At 44.8% G+C, this 16,991-nt stretch overlaps 1 protein-coding gene across 2 annotated transcripts in view; it reads right to left on the bottom strand.

Moving 5' to 3' along the window:
• The window catches only part of GRIP1 (glutamate receptor interacting protein 1), a 334,162-nt gene extending 332,845 nt beyond the window's left edge, over nucleotides 1-1,317 (bottom strand). For both annotated transcript variants that reach the window (XM_054070632.1, XM_054070596.1), the window contains exon 1: nucleotides 1,141-1,317. In XM_054070632.1, the coding sequence (XP_053926607.1) occupies nucleotides 1,141-1,195 (55 nt within the window). In that variant the 5' untranslated portion in view covers nucleotides 1,196-1,317. The remainder of the gene's footprint in view (nucleotides 1-1,140) is intronic.
• Nucleotides 1,318-16,991: the final 15,674 nt, after the last annotated feature.

A 16,991-nucleotide genomic window follows, 5' to 3' on the forward strand; every position in this document is an offset into this window, starting at 1 on the left:
CTGGCATTAAAACCATCAGAGCAAAACCATTACTATTGTTTACCTCAAATAAAGCCAAGCCCGCACGCTACAGCTCATGACACAACCTTTATGCAGAATGAAATTAGAAAATCTTTTCCGTTTCTGACGTAGCCATAGTAGACCCCATCTAAAGTTTCCTCATCTGTAAAAGCATCTGATATATCTTGACAACTGTCATCTATCCTATTCCTGCGATTCCTCAGCTACACAGACTCCTGACATAAAGAAATACGACCACAGATTTTAGTAGCGATGGCATTTACGAAGAGGAAAGACTAAAAATCAAGCTCTTCACGGCTGAAATACCTGCTCCCGTTTCAGCAACTATTTTTATGATGTCATGTGTTTGCCATCAACTTCCCACTAGGGATAAGATTTACTTGGCCAACAGCAGTTCTGCAACAAGACTCCCACCTCCAGCTCACAATACCTCTTCCTCAGAGCAAACAAAACCTCCCCGGTTTTAGTGCTCGGTGAATTTTTGTCCCTGGCAGTACACCTTTCCGTCCAATACGACGGCACCCGAACCAAACCGCCCCGCTTCAGGACTCCACGGTGTAAATCAAAGACTTGGGGCGCGCCTGGAAGTTCCCACGCTGAACGCTGCCCAAGGACTGAGCAGAGAGGCCGCGGCAGCGGCACCACCGAAGCTCTCTTTGAGTAAATGGCAAAGTTAACCTTTTTATTTGAACAAACACGCCGTTTATTTTGAAAGGCGACCAGAAACTCTCCGCTTGCGGGACCCGGGGCGGCTCCAAGGCTGCCGGTGCCCCCGGGGCGGGTTCGCTCCAGCCGAGCCCCACCGCGGAGCACTTCGGCGAAGTCACTTCGGAGCGCGCACGTACCCCCCGGCCCGGAGCTCACACCCCCCCGGTCACCCCCCCCCACACACACACACCGGCTGTCGGAGACCACGGCGCCGCGGAGAAAAGTTAAGTTGCCTCCGGTACGGAGGTAGCAGGGACCGGTTCGGTGCCCCCCCCATGCACGGTCCCCGCCGCGGGTGGAAGGATGGAAGGACGGAAGGCGCTGCCGCCGTGCCCGGGGATGGCTCGGCATCCGCCCTCCCTCCTCCTTCCCTCGCTTCCCCCGCGGTGGCTGCCGGTGCTCGGCGCTCACCTCGCTCGGGCTCGGCTTGCAGGCAGATGGGGATGTTCTTCTTCCAGCCCGGCATGGCTCCGCGTCGCCCGCGCTCAGCGCTGCTGCGGCGGCGCCGGGCGGCTCATGGCAAGGCGAGGCGGCGACCTGCGCTCCGGGGGGAGCCGGCGGGCAGCGGCGGAGGGCGGCGGCCGCACGGCGGAGGGAGGGAGGGAGGGAAGGACGGGGGAGGGGAGGCGGCGGAGCTCCGCCAGCTCGGGGGGCGGTGGGGAGGCGGGAGGTGGGATTGGCGGGAGGGGGAAGGGGCGCCCGGCTCCGGTCCCAGCGCCGGGGAGGGGGGAAGCGACGGCCGCACAATGGAGAGGCGGGGCGGGGGCCGCCAGGTGCGGGGCTGGGGCTGCTTCGGGCGGGGGCACGCGTGGGGGCGGCTGCGGGGCCGGGGGATGCGGGGCTTCCCCTGCTCGCGTTTCGAGCGGGGACACCCCTCTCCCCACGCTTTGACGGGGACACGCGTGGGAAGGGATGCGGGGCTGGGAGATGCGGGGCAGCCCCTGCTCAAGCTTCGTCAGGGACATGCGTAGGGGCGGCTGCGGGGACGGGGGACGCGGGGCTGCCACGCTTAGGGCGGAGACACGCGTGGCACCGTCTGCGGAGCCGTGGGGTGTGGGGATGCCCCACTTCGCGCAGGGACACGCGTGGGAGAGGCTGCGGGGCTGTGGGATGCAGCGCAGCCCCTGCTCATGCTTCGAGAGGGGACACGCGTGGGGGCGGCTGCGGGCCCGGGGGAGTGGGGGGCTGCCGCTGCTCATGCTTCGGGCGGGGACGCCCCCGCCCCACGCTTTGCCGGGGACACGCGTGGGAGTGGCTGCGGGGCCGTGGGATGCGGGCCCGCCACGATTCGAGCTGGGACACGCGTGGGAGGGGCTGCACTTCGGGCAGGAACACGCGTGGGGGGGGCTGCGGGGCGGCCCCTGCTCACGCTTCTGCAGGGACATGAGTAGGGGCGGCTGCAGGGCTGCCACACTTTGGGCACGGACACGCGTGGGAGAGGCTGTGGGGCCCTGGGATGCGCTCCCCCTTCGGCCGCCGCCTCCCACCCGTGTTGAAGGACCCGCGTTGCAGCCCCGCAGGATGCGGTGCTCGGGGCCACCCGTGGCCTCGGCCCGCGGCTCTCGCTGCGAAACGGGCTCGGCCCCTTCGCTCCTGCGCCCGTGTGGGAGGAGGCTGGGAATTAGGGAGTTAAAATAGAAGCGAGCTCCCAAAGACCTGCATCGGCAGCCCTCGGATCAAATAAACCTGAATTTGCACCCTGGAGTCCAGGACCCGGCTGTGACAGGTCGGATTTCTGTCATTATTGCAGCCAATTCCTTATGACCTTTTGACCAAAAAGCCTCGAATCCCACTACTAAAATTTTTTCTGGTGTTCTAACAGGAGACTAATGCTGCAGCAATTAAATATTCCTTTTAATTTTTGACAGGGTGAAAAAAAAAAACCAAAACACTATAAAAATTCTAAGTGGTAGCATTGAACGTTATTTAAAATAGTGATAGTAATACAAATGAAGCTTTTTTTTTTCTTCCAAGGCACTTCTGGGGGTGGACTGCTGTGTGGGCTTCATCCTCCCTAACAGTCACATTGTGATTATTATTTTATCTCTCATTTCCTCATATTTATAGAAATCACGTAATTTTACACAGTCAAGTGACTACACATGAACCTTTCATTCAGACGAAGATTTGAAGGGTTTCCTGCATTTAAATTCTCCTGTAAACATAATGACAGCTTCCTGACACAGCCTTTTTCTGCGCTGACTTTGTGCCAGCACGAAAAAGCAGAATGTATGTCTTGATACTCATGAAAACCCCTTGATTAAAATCCCGTTGATGAGAGTGCAGCTACTGGCTTTTTCTTGATTGCACTTAGGCCGGTCCCGTTATCAGTAATGCTGCGACCGTGAATGGCAGGTCACTGAGCAGCACCAGAACGATCCAAATGAAGAGTAGGAATATCCTGGATTTCTTCTGAATTAAGAGTATACAATAAAGAGTTGCTTTTGCCAGCCCTTGCTGCCTGCGAGCACACAGGTAATACCTGTAAATAAAATCCAATGACACAATAAAAACAAACCGGAAACATTTCACCAAGTTAGAAGTGTCACACTGGGTGTATGTCAGGTTTGAATTGGATTTCCTGCATCTTTGCACCACAGTCTTGTGTCCTTTCTTTAAGAAGAGGTATGTTTATGCTAATATTCTCTGTCCTTTCATGGTCACTTTACTTAGGTAATGTTGGGGGGGGTATTGGTATTTCTAAAGAAAAATGTCAGTGTGCATGTGAATTTCTAAGTGTTATAAAATAAAGATCTCCAGCCAGATTCTTTGCTCACGGGGCAAAGGTTCTGGAAGATGCCTTTGGGGCATAAAGGCAGAGCAACTGCACTGCCCCAGGCAGGTTCAGAGGAAGGGAGAGAGACAAGACTCTGCGGCTGCTCAGCCCAGCAGGCATCCACATGAGGAGCAGGTGCTGAAAACTGTCCCAAGAGTTGCTGAAGTGTACACAGCCAGGAAACAGGTTTCAAGGAAATGAAGTAGTTTAGAAGCCATCTAGCTCCTTTTAAAATATTACTTTGGCACTTACTCTCCTAACCTCTGCCATTTCTTAAAAGAAACTTGAGCTTTGAAGTGCTATGGAATGAAATAAAACTTCAGATGATTGTGTGTCATCCATGTTCTAAATCTTACCTACTATCTCTGATGTCCAGCTTTTACTCCTCTTTCTATTATCAATGAAAAGAAATACAAATATTGAGTCTCAACATTATAGTTCCGATCCTCCAGCTGGCTTTTTTTGCTGGCATTAGAGTTCTGCAAAATTGCAGGTCAGAGGATTAAAGTACTAGATTGCCCTACTCTTGAGTCCACAACAAGCCACTTTCTAGTTATTTTTTTAACAGTGCCATCACTTTCAATGCAAGTAAAAATTCCTGAAGACTGAACGTGGGATTTTTCAGGGTCCTGCAGGAGTCATAAAATCCCAGCTGCTGGTTTGGATTTGCTCCAGAAACGTGCTTCTGAAATGAGGGTTGAGTCCTATTTTTTCTAAATATCACTGGCTGCTCAGAAATAAGTATACTACACATCAAATACCTGACAATATTTGCATCAAGTGGAATATATATGTGTCTCTGTCTTTTGCAAGACTTTACAAATAAATCCTTTCAGGCAATGATACTCTCTAATTCCCCATTTCTGCACTACAGGAAAAGCTTGCATGGGTGCCTGGCTCAAGTTAATTTAATTGCATTCTCTTACTCACATTAGCTGTCTTATACTGAACAACTGCTTCTGCATATTGCAATGCTGGTAATGGAAGAAAGTGGTCACTTGATTTAGATGTGCGTTTTATGGTGAATATATCACACTGGCAGCATATAAACTTCTCACCAGTTCTTTTCTGTCTACAGCTTTTTCCCCCAGAGAATTTTAAATGAATTAAGTCTTTGATTTTCAAGGAGGCACCCTTTGTTCTTACAGCATGGAGGTCATCTGAAGCATGTATAATAACACCCTGGAACTAATCGAAGCAAAAGAAGCATAATATTCCCAAGGAAAGGTTTTATTCTGCGAGTGGTCTCAAGAAGAGATTATTTTTTTAATTTCCTCCTCTTACTTATTCCCTAAAAGCTAGGTAGGAGAAATAAGCAGATGGTGGAGATGAGGGTTCAGTTCTGGAGGACTGGAACATTTCTCAATAACTGCAGATTTGTGCCAACAATTACCTCTAAGTTGCAAGAAAAGCTTCAGCTTTAAGACCTTTAAACTCTGGGATTTTTTTCTCAGTGACTGACATTCACTCTCCAGACTCACATATATGTTTGTGATTAAAAAGAGCTTTAGAAATTTGCAAGGAGAGTATCTCCTGCAAATAAGAATCCAATAAGACCTATTAAAATAACTTTGATAATACAACTTCTACAGACTTCTGGTCATTCAAGCCCTGGAAACTTCCATATCATTCTGAATAGACGAAAAACGCTTAAGCCTATCACATTGTTGTTGGTGGCTCTGCAGTATTTTCTTGTTCTATCTTGGAGGAAGGAAAGGTAAGTTCTGATCTTTTTGATGGAGCAGTCACGCATGCCCAAGACTGAAGAATTCCCACTGAAGGTTACATAAATGTGTATGAGTCACATTAAAATGTGATGTGTTTTCATTTAAAAAGTGATATCAAATCTTGCCAAAACTGAGCACCAAGCAGACCAAAGATGCACTCTATACAACACTATCTTCCCTGCATACTGCTCTTTTATTTTCTCTTTATTTTCTTTTTATTAAAAAGGTGCCTTATCTTGAAAGTTATTTGTCACATTGCTGAACATCAGATCAAAAAAAACTTAATAGATGAGACATAAGGAGTATACCAGCAATTGATTTTTTTTTTTGTGCATTTTAGCACTTTTATTAGCAGATGTTAAGAAAAATTAGTAGGACATCCTGCTGCACAGCAGCCTCAGTGGGGAGCATCCGTCTTAGCACAGTGCAGAAGACATGGTCCCTTTGACTTGCTCTTTTTTGCAGCCCCGTGAATCTCTTGTGTTGGCATAGTGGCAGATATCAGCAGGGAAGGAGGACATCTGAGCCTGCCTGTGGAACCAGGCCCTTCAAGAAGTTAAGACTCAGGTTACCTAGTCAGTCAGTGCCAAACAGATTTAGGAATCAGATAAAACGTGAGCACGATTAGTTTAAGCAAGATGGCAGCCATTTTGTTCATGCTCAGCATCAGAAATTTGGGTACCTAAGTGATTATAGATAAGCACCATTGTAGATAGAGCCTTCCAAATAACCAGAAGGGAAGGCGAGAGTTTTATGAGTCATTTGTGGGTTTAGGAACCGGCATTTTGCCTGTCAGCTATGTTATGTGTGCCTTTGGATTTAGCTGTCTAATATTTTGAGGAGGCAGGAAGATTTTCTTTATTTCTCTTAGAAGGCAATGTTTTTAAGGTTCTATCTCGGATTCCTGAACTACAGCAAATAAGCTTAACAGTTAGTGGAAGATGATCTGTAGATTCTTGGTCATGCCAGAATCCTTAGAATCATGGAATCATAGAATCACTACGTTGGACAAGACCTCTTAGATCATCGAGTCCAACCATTCCTATCTGCCACTAAACCATGTTCGTGAACACCTCGTCTACCCATCTTTTGAATACCTACAAGGATGGTGGCTCAACCACCACCCTGGGCAGCCTCTGCCAGTGCCCAATGGCCCTTTCTGTGAAGAACTGAAGAATTTTTTCCTGATGTCCAGTCTGAACCTCCCCTGGAGCAGCTTGAGGCCATTCCCCCTTGTCCTATCGCCTGTCACTTGGGAGAAGAGACTAACACCCTCCTCTCTACAACCTCCTTTCAGGCAGTTGTAGAGAGCAATAAGGTCTCCCCTCAGCCTCCTCTTCTTAAGGCTTAAAAACCCCAGTTCCCCCAGCTGCTCTCCATAAGGCTTGTTCTCCAGCCCCCTCACCCCGCTTCATTGCTCTTCTCTGGACACGCTCCAGAGCCTCAACATTCTTCTTGTAGCAAGAGGCACAAAACTGAACAGGATTCGAGGTGCAGTTTCACCAGTGCTGAGTCCAGAAGCAGAATAACTTCCCTGAACCTGGATAACCTCCTTGGACCTGATCCTTGTGACAGACAGACAAACCTCACTGGATGGCAGACTGCCTGGGGCTACCTACCCGCCTGTTCTTGTTTCTGTAACCTACCCCCAAACCAAAGAGATGCTGTTTCCCAGTATGCTGAGGCTTTAAGCTCTAGACTGATATAGGTACCCAAGTTCAAAATTTTGAGGTTTTTGTGTGCTGCTAAAATAAAATACTCTCATTAGTGCTTATAACTGCTTTATAGGCACAAAAATGAGTTTTGTAAATCAGTTGCAAAGGGCTACATAATTACCAATGTAATGAAAAAAGTGAATTATGCAAATATTAAGTAGTCTGACTTATTGCTGCCTTTTTGTGCTGATATTGATATATAAATAAATTTAGACCATTAATTAGAAGAAGACTTTAAAATTGGAATTACTTAAAACTTCCATCTTTGCAAAAGACATCTTGATAAGCAAGCAGGTGCAAGAGATACAAGCGAAAACATTCAAAAGCATCTGAAAGCACCTGATGATTTTTGATGTACCTTAGACCTTTGACCAATATATCTATATTGTCAATGACAACACTAAAACTCCATTAATGACCCTTAGACATGGCCATTTGCAGGCATTTCTATCTCTGGCCGTGTTTAACCACCCTGTGGCAGGTGCAACCACCTGACAAGGATCCAATAAAGATTATGGCCTACCAAGGACTTGGCAAATGCTGGGCTGGCCAAAGATACAAAGACAGACTTTCCAATTGCTGAGACTCCCACTTCCTGCCTCCCCTTCCACTCAGGAAAAAGGAGGTAATGAACTGTCGCCAGGCACACATTCCCAGAAAATGTAGATCCCCAGCTGATCAGAAAGACTACAGATTAGACTCGACTGTGATATAACACAGGGTCCGGCCAGAGACCCCCTTTTGAGTGGTTGTCCACAGAGCAGCTGGCTGTGACCAGAAACTCTCCCCTAGGATTGAGACACCGCCCAGGGTAGCTTCCCGGGATTGAGTGCCCTCTTCCTCCTTTCAGCTAGTGATTATTTCTTCTTGATATATCCTTGCATGAGCCCTTGCCCTTCTGGGTAAATTATTCTATTTTCTAAAGGGCTGTTTGTGAAAGTTATGAATTCTTGTAGCAGTTGTGTTGTAATATTCCAGACTGACATCTAAACCTATAGTTTATTTGCATTTGTCAGTGCTAAGTAAATCTTCATTATTATCAGTGATTGACTCTCTGTTTCATGGGTCCCTCTGCGACACACCCTCACAGCAAAAAAACATTATTCTCATAATTCAACTGAATTTTCTGTATTTCAGTTTTTGCCCATTGCTTCTTGTGCTTTGACTGGATACCTCTGAAGAGTTTGGCTCCATCCTCTTTACTTGTCCCAGTCAGTCCATATACATGGTTGAGACCTCTTCCAGGAGCCTTCTCTTCTCCAGACTGAACAGCCCCAGCTCTCTTACCTTCACCCTCCCTATGTCAGTTGCTCCAAGCCCACAATCATCTTTGTAGCCCTTTGCTGGAGGTGCTCCACTGTGTCCATGTCTTTCCTGCACTGGGGAGCCCAGGACTGGACCCAGCACTTCGGATGTGTCTCACCAGAGCCAAGCAGAAAGGAAGAATCACCTCCCTCAGCCTGCTGGCAGTGCTTTGCCCCTGGAAGCTGTTGGCCTTCTTTCCCACAAGGGCACATTACTACTTCACGGCCAACTTGGTGTCTGCCAGGAACTCCAAGCATGTTTCTATCAAACTGCTTTCCAGCTGGTCAGCTGCCAGAATATAATGTTACATGGGGTCACTCCTCTCCACATGCAGGACTTTGTATTTCCTTTTGCTGAACTTCATGAGATTCCTGTTGCCCATTTCTCCAGGCAGTCAAGGTTCCTCTGAATGGAGCACAACCATCTGATGTGTCTGTCACTCCTCCTACTTTTGCATCACCAGCAAACGTGCTGAAGGTACACTCAGTCCCTTCATCTAGGTCATTAAAGATGTCAGATAGTATTGGTTCCAGTATCAGCCCCTGAGGAACACCACTAGTGACTGGCCTCCAGTTGGACTCGGTGCTGCTGACCACAACCCTCTTGTACAGCCCAATTCAGGTGCACCAAGCTGCATGACACCCATCACTCAGCACTCAGCCACCTGCCCAGAGGAAGGCACCAGAATTCTACTTAATTGATGTGATGAGCATAGGAAAGGCTTTCATTTTAAGGCATAGTTCTCAACACAGTCAAGCTGAGTTTCACAAGGAGGAGGTAAAGCCTGCAGCAGAAAAGGAATGGAGTTTTGTGAACAACCCAGGGACTTAAAAGCTCAAGATCAGCCTGCAGAAAAGAATGGGCTATGAGGCATCCTGGGATGAGGATGGCTTACAGAAAAGACCGAAGAAGATCTGGACCTGGAGGAATCAAATCTAGACTCTGGCAACTGCCATTCATTGTTGTTTATTGACACAGGCGTTACAGGGAATGTTTTCTGACTTCATTGTGACCAATGAGATTGTTATTGTCAAGGATACTCCAAGTAATGAAACAGGATTTTGCTTTAGTTTTGAGGACAGGTCAGGTATTTCCTCTTTCTTCCTTGGTCTTCTGTGATCCAAGGCAGATTTCATGGAGACACAGGGAAAATGAGAGAGAGAGACCAGACATTAAGTGACAATCTTCCCTTAAAAAGGTAAGAATTACAGGTAACCTGAGTGGTAAACTTTACAAAGCTGTTTTTCCTGTGATGTTGGTACTGCCTCTTCTGGGCACGCTGCCTGGGTGAGGGCACAGGGGTTTAGAGGGTGCCAGTTGTGCTTTCAGCTCTTCTGTGCTCCTTGTTCAGCAGCCTATCAGGGTTTGTTTCAGTGTCTCCTGAAGACATAGTACTGGAGAAGAGCCCATGCAAACAAAGTCATTTTGGCCCCTGAAATTCCCATGGTGGATACACTTTCTTCGTGTGCCTTTCCTGCATATTTCATTTTGATGCTTGTCTGCATTGAATTCTGATAAATGTATTTACTTACTTTTTCTGGCAAGCGACCTGCAGCCATGAATACTATTGATGACACTCAGCACACTTTGGGAAGCCCATTATCGGAAAGCCAGCTGCTATTTCAGCCACATTAGTTATGTCCATTAACCACACACAAGCCACACAATTGATTGTCTCACACATCCCTACTAGCCCAGAAATAATGACTTGCCAGTACTGAACCAGTCATGAGCAATTAGGGCTAACCAGCAATATGGGGCAACGGTTTCCACTGCAGGGCACAAGTGTCCCATTCCTGGAGGCTTAGGGCAAGCTCATTAGATGGATCTGCCTCCTGGGATGGAAAATCTGGAGCTACTGCTTGTCACCTAAGGCTTCCATGCTGATAGGATCCTACCTCGCCTGAATATACCTTACACCTGAAGAGCTAATCCGTACAGGATCCAGCATCTCACAAAACATCTGCCTGTTGGATGAACTCTCGGCCACCAGACAGGGCAGCTGAGTGAGATAGAGGGAAGGAGTGAGTGCCTCAAGTAAGGATAGTGCTGAGTGGAAGCCATTGACGCTTCAATGGGTCAGAAAAGATGGGCTTCATTTTTACATGATAATCCAAGAAATATTTCTTAAAATGGATGTAGGTTTGAGACCCTACACACCCCAGCATCAACACTGAATCTTTGTAACAGTAGTGTGAGGGAGGAATAGCCCTCAAAAGCTATGACCAGGCTCTGCACGAGTGGTGTGAAGGACTAGATGTTGGGTCAGCAGGTGAGTTGGAATGTGAAAGCAGTGTAGGTGGCAATGTAGATGTGCTCCAAGTATCTTTCAAGAATGGGATCTCAGCTGCCTTTACAATAGTCAAGTTCTACCACAAATCTTAAAGAAAAGGTTTTCATTTTCTACCTACTTTAACAAACAGCCATAAAGCTGATGCTGAGCTATTGTGTCTGTCAGAAAAATGTTGGTCACATTTCTTCATTTTTTGAAATGTAGATTGAATTTAGTCTTTTAAGGAAATTCAGTATCACTGATGCAAATTTATGTGAATTATACTGTTCTCTGCATCTCCTACAATATACAGAACATTGAGCTGATCAGAAAAAAAGCTTTTCTTAAGATATTTGAGATAATGTAATGATCATACAGAATGTGTTTATAATCCTTGTACAGGACAAGGAAGAAAACCTGCAATTATACTTTACAGCAGCAAAGACTGTTAAATAAATTGTTTAAAACATTCAAAGAGCATTAAGGTTAGAGAGATATAATAAGATAAGTATTTTATTATGAGTTTTCTACAAAGAAGACATACAATTTAGTATTAATTACTACTATTATGGAACGCTAACAGCCCTGATCCAGAAAAGGACGTACCACAAACCGTAACTTTAATGATATGGTTAGTTCCCCTGGTGGGGTGAAAAGAGCTTTTCTGCACCAGGCAATCCAGCAGGTTTTGCGTGAAGTGATACTTATAGCGACATTTAGAGATTCATACTGTCACTTTAAAACAAAATGGGGATGGTGTGGTATAGAATAGACTACTGCGAAATATTAATATCTGTGTCTATTATGTATGTTTCTTCTTTGGACCGTAGTAAGATAGAGTTTCTTGACAATAAGCACAATCCCTTTATAAATCTTTTCATTCTCAAACTACATGCTAGTACACATCTTGCCTTTACCATCCTGCATAAAGCAGGAGCACTGGAAAGCTAAAACTAGCAGCATGTTTCAAGTCTCAGTATTACAAGGTAGTCCTGCTTTTTTTTCAGACAAAGAAAGTTCAAAAAAAGGTCACAAAAATATTGATTTCCTTTATAAAATGAATTAATTGCACCATTTTATGTAGGTACATTCTCCTATTCCCTTATAATTATATGCAAGTATGAGTAATGACTTATAAGGATCAGTTGATAATCAGAATTTGAGTAGAGTTTAATTTTTAATAAAAACTTTCCTGTGCTTTGGTTATATAGGCAAAAACTATTTTCCTTAAACCTGGTTCACTGTAATTTAGTTGCTGATTAAACCACTCCAAAAAGGAATGTTGAATTTCTACAGCAGAATTAAATCTCTTCTTAGTTTGACCAAAGTAAGTAATCATACAATTGTACATGGGAAGTACCTGTTTTTTAATCCACTGCATTTTACTTCCAGCACTCTTCAAACACATTAGTGATAACAGTAGTAATAATTAATTGTGGTACATTTGTTAAGGGTTACATTAAAGGATCTTAAATGTCCTTTCCTTTAGCCCTGGCTTGGACAATAAAACGTTCAAGTGTTAATATCCAGAATTCGTGCATTTGAAAATTCAAAGGAATTTGCACCCATGCAAACCTATTAAAGTTAACTGGATAGAAAAGAATGGATCATTAACTGCCCCTGTTATTCATCTATGATATGATTATTTTTAGCTTATCTCTTGATTTTTAAATATTTACTGGGAATACTATTCTCCTCCTAAACTGCTTGTTGTCATCTCCCTGCTAAAAACATTGCAAGACATGTTGTACTTACTCCACATTTGCTTTTGCCTTGAACATTTAGATGCCTTTTTAGAATTAATATGATCATTTGCTATCCCAAACATCTTTTTTTAGCAACCAATATAGTGATTTACATTTGCACAGGAAATCCAAAGCAGTTCACAAACTACTGCTATAGCGGTTTATAGTTACTAAAAGTTAAAAATGGTGAATTTTACATTTAAAGGGAATAAATTGTAACTTCATCATATTTTTAAATGAAGGAAGGGAAAACAAATTTAGAACTAAAAGTGGCTGTTGCCATGACATATTCTAAATGTTTAGTGGGAAAAAGCCCAACAACGTTAAAATAGCAGTGTGTTTTTTAAAAACATGAACTGTTGGGGAAACTGCTTGATCATTTCTCAATGGAGACTGAGTCCTGGAAGGGGCTAGATGGTCTCAGTTCAGTTGGAGAAAGAGCAGGAGGAGACTACACAGCCTTCTGTGCTGGAAACCTTATGAAGGGTTGGTCTAGAAAATAAAGAAATTCAAGATAATAATAATCAAGTAACACAGAACTGTCAGAGAAAATGGCAGAGAAAAGAGCCAATGCCAACATGTTGATTTGAACCTTCTCTCATATAACAAGCAGATTAATATTGAATAGTATTTTAATAAAACTCCCTAGCTAGTAATTTTCACTATGTTGCAACTTGAGGATAGTATGATATTATGCTACTTGGGAAAGAGCTTTCCATTTTCCAGCCTATTCATTATTTTCTCTCCTACATGGCTTCTGTACAAAAATGCCATAAACCCTTTTAAAGTGGTTGTAGCAACAGACTGACTCAGAAAAACCCAACCAACCTTTTGATGCACGTTTGTGACCCACAGAACAGATTACAGACACCAAAACAGTGTGATGGTAATGTCTCAACACTGAATTAAAGAAATTGAAACTGCACAAACAAGGGGGTCTGCTGTTTTATAATGCAATAAAGTGTCTCATTAAATAAAATCTAATAGAACCAGCCCAGAAATTGCTGCAAACCCTTTGTGTAGATCAACAAATTAGCTATTATAAGCAATTCAAATGCAATGTTTCAATTTTCTCCAATAGCTTGTAATGGATATTAACATTGGGTGTTCAGATTTACCAAAACAATAGCCTCTGAGGCCTCTGAGAGAAATCCAATATGACACTTCACAATACAAGGCTTTTGAGGGAGGGAATTTTCTGGGAAAGCCTTCTTGCCAGCCCTGCACCATCCTCTGTCTTTCTTCTTACCCTCTGTCTAAAGGGCTATGCCTCAGGCAGGCAAGTCCCAGCAGGCAGGGGTCCAGGCTGGGGCACGATGCTGCTACTCCTGACCTATCTCCCAGGGCTGATGCAGCCCACAGCTGGTAAGGTCACTGCTTTCACACCCAGCTATGCTAACACTGGCCTGACAAGGTCTGTAACATCTTCCAAGACACTTCCCAATGCACATAAGTAATGCATGCTGTTAACTTTAGTCTTTAACTAAAATTATATTGAGTACTATTGCAGACTACTATCTGGGTGCTCGCTGTGACACAAATACAGGTAACTCAGACCTGTGGTTGTAGTCCGGTATGTACTCATGTAAGCCCTGCCACTGCCGTGCTCTTGGCTTCGAAAAAGGAAATTTGGAAGGGCAACAGGAAGCAGCCACCAAGCAAAGGATCCTGCTCTGCTTAGGTGTCTCCTTCCCATTCATTCCAGCCCAGCCACATTATGAGATGCTTCTTCAGGATCTGAAAAGAGAAGATCTGGAGCTCCCTCACACTCCTGAGACAAAAAGTCTCAGGAGAAGTAGGCCTCTGAGAACCTTAGGATGTTCAACTAGGCCAAGTGTAAGGTCCCGCACCTGGGTTGGGGCAATCCCCATTTTCAGTACACAGTGGGGATAATGAAATTAAGAGCGGCCCTGCAAAGAAGGACTTGGGGGTGCCAGTCGATGAGAAGCTTGACATGAGCCAGCAGTGTGCGCTTGCAGCCCAGAAGGCCAACCATATCCTGGGCTGCATCAAAAGAAGTGTGTCCAGCAGGGTGAGGGAAGTGATTCTGCCCCTCTATTCCTCTCTTGTGAGACCTCATCTGGAATACTGTGTCCATTTCTGGAATCCTCAACGTAAGAAGGATATGGAGCTGTTGGAACAGGTCCAGAAGAGGGCTACAAAGACGATTGGAGGACTGGAGCACAGGCTGAGAGAGTTGGGCTTCTTCAGACTGTAGAAGAGAAGGCTCCGAAGATACTTTATAGTGACCTTCCAGTACCTGAAGGGGGCGTACAGGAAAGCTGGAGAGGGGCTATTCGTAAATAGGACAAGGGGAATGGGTATAAACTGGAGAGGGGCAGATTTAGACTGGACATTAGGAAGAATTTCTTCACCATGAGAGTGGTGAGACACTGGCACAGGTTGCCCAGGGAAGCTGTGGCTGCCCCATCCCTGGAGGTGTTCAAGGCCAGGTTGGATGGGGCCTTGGACAGCCTGATCCAGTGGGAGGTGTCCCTGCCCATGGCAGGGGGGTTGGAACTGGATGATCTTTGAGGTCCCTTCCAACCCAAACTATTCTATGATTCTATGGAAAAAAAATAATAATCCTGAATTAGTGGAAGTTATTATAAACAGAGTTAGATGACAGTAATGCTGCTACTGTAGGAGGTCTAGCACTTCCCTGTGATGGCTGGCTGTGTCTTCTAGCTCCCACGGAACCGGGCAAGTGCTGAGGATACCAAACTTAGCCCAGGTCTGTGAGGGAGGTGACTGCCCTTTGCAGTAGCAGCTAGCACCAGGACTGTATGACAGTGATTCGTAGCACAGATTTCTTTCACACAGCATCAAAACCTACAGAAAAGCAAGCATCAAGCATAAGGGAATCACTGTTTCCACTGCCTCTCCCCAGTGGACATTGGCCGGCGATATTTGGACATCAGTTTACAAACAGGACCATCTCAATCCAGCTCCTGAACACCAGCTACTGTACCTAGACATTCATGGAGCTTTTGTGGTCAGTGGGTAAATAATTGCTGTCTGCATTTAAATATAGACGGTTTCCAAAGGATGTTTAAAAACAGAGCACACAAGCTCACTATAAATTTTCAGAGGCTTTGCCAAGCTGAAGTTCTTGGATATGCTTTACCCTGACTGAAACAATGAATCTTTAAGGTGCTGCTGTAAAAGCACTGGTTGCAATTGCTAATTCACACATTAACTGTAACTGCAAAAAAAAAAAACAAACCAAAACCAAACAGTTTGTTGTGATAAAGCAAGCTCTGTGTGGTAAGTGTTCAGAATACATTGTATTGCATCTTTTTCAATGCTGTGTGCATAATATTTTCTTTGTGGTAGTGTATAGCAGCCATGAATTCTGGTGTTGAATTAAAGGCAGCTAGAAAAAAGTAATTGTCTGCTTAGTATATGTGTAATTCTGATTGCTCTCATACCATGAACGTACTGCTGGGTTTGTTTTAAATTGTGATGTATGGCACTTGATTTACTTTGCTTACAGCTATGGTATCTTCCTTTAGCATGGTGTGGCTGGGTGGCAAGGAAGGCTTCTGCTCACTGCGTCCTGCCAGCAGTGCACTGGTTTCAAGGTGTGCTGCTCCCTTTGCAGGAAAAGTAGTTTCCCCTTTCCTAAAGACAATGAAGTACTCACAGGAGGGGAGGCTTTAAGGGTGCACGGGGATGTGGGAAAGCCAGCAAGGACTGAGCTTGCAGTCCTGCCAAAACTTTGTGGGCTTGGGAGATAGGTCCTTGGGGGATCCAGGTCTCAGGGAAGAAAAGACTTCTTCTAGGGTCCGGAGGATGTTTTTGGGGAGTTCTTACAGCCCAGGAGGTTTCTGCTGGACTAAGAGTAGGCCTGAAGGAGAAGTCTCACATTGCAAAAATGCTCTTGGCAGACAACACAGGGAAGCTGTTTACAAACCCCAGCACCAACATTTTGTCCTAGCCAACAGCTTGCTGTTTGAAAAAAGCTTTACAGTTGCAGTTTCTTTTCAAACAAAATGGTACATTTAAAAGCTGAAAGCCATTTTGGGTCATTTGGGTATTTTCTTTAAAGAGAAGATGAACATGGATTCATCTTGGACTTCTGCTCTCTTTGGGGTCCTGTTATAAATAGCATAGGAACACAGGTGCCCAGAAATTCTGTAGAAAATGCTGCAACTCTTAGAATACATAACAAAGTGAGCTATATTAGAAAATAAGATCTATATGTAAAACATCTTGGAGAACTGCTGTTACTGGGATTTTATTTCTGGATGTTTGATTTACATATTGTAGTATGCCTTCTTTCAGACTATTTTGTCCCCATTTGCCAAACTTGCAAATCTTGTCTGGTGTCTGAAAAAGAAAACCAAGAAGGTTGTAATAAAGTTCTAATGAATGATGATTTATAATCCCAAAGTGGTTACAATTTGTTTGTGGATAGGTGTATAATGTCATTGAACAGCTGGAAGCCAAAAAGAATGATAATTTTCTTAAGTCAGTGCATGAATATACAAGATGTTTCTCCATTGACTGCTGAAATACCAATAGTACATAATCACACTGGGGAAAAAATTTTACTCATGTGCTCTACATGAGCTGTTGATGTGCGTATTTCTGTGCCAGAAAATTTAAGGAAAACAGAGCTAATAAAGAACATTCACTGGGAAATTATTTTGTATTTTGCAAAAGGGCGACAAATGTGTGTTGCTTGAACAACAGGAAACATCCACTAGAAATCTTGAA

The sequence above is a fragment of the Cuculus canorus genome, chromosome 1 (genome assembly GCF_017976375.1).
Source record: "Cuculus canorus isolate bCucCan1 chromosome 1, bCucCan1.pri, whole genome shotgun sequence".
Lineage (NCBI taxonomy): Eukaryota > Metazoa > Chordata > Aves > Cuculiformes > Cuculidae > Cuculus > Cuculus canorus.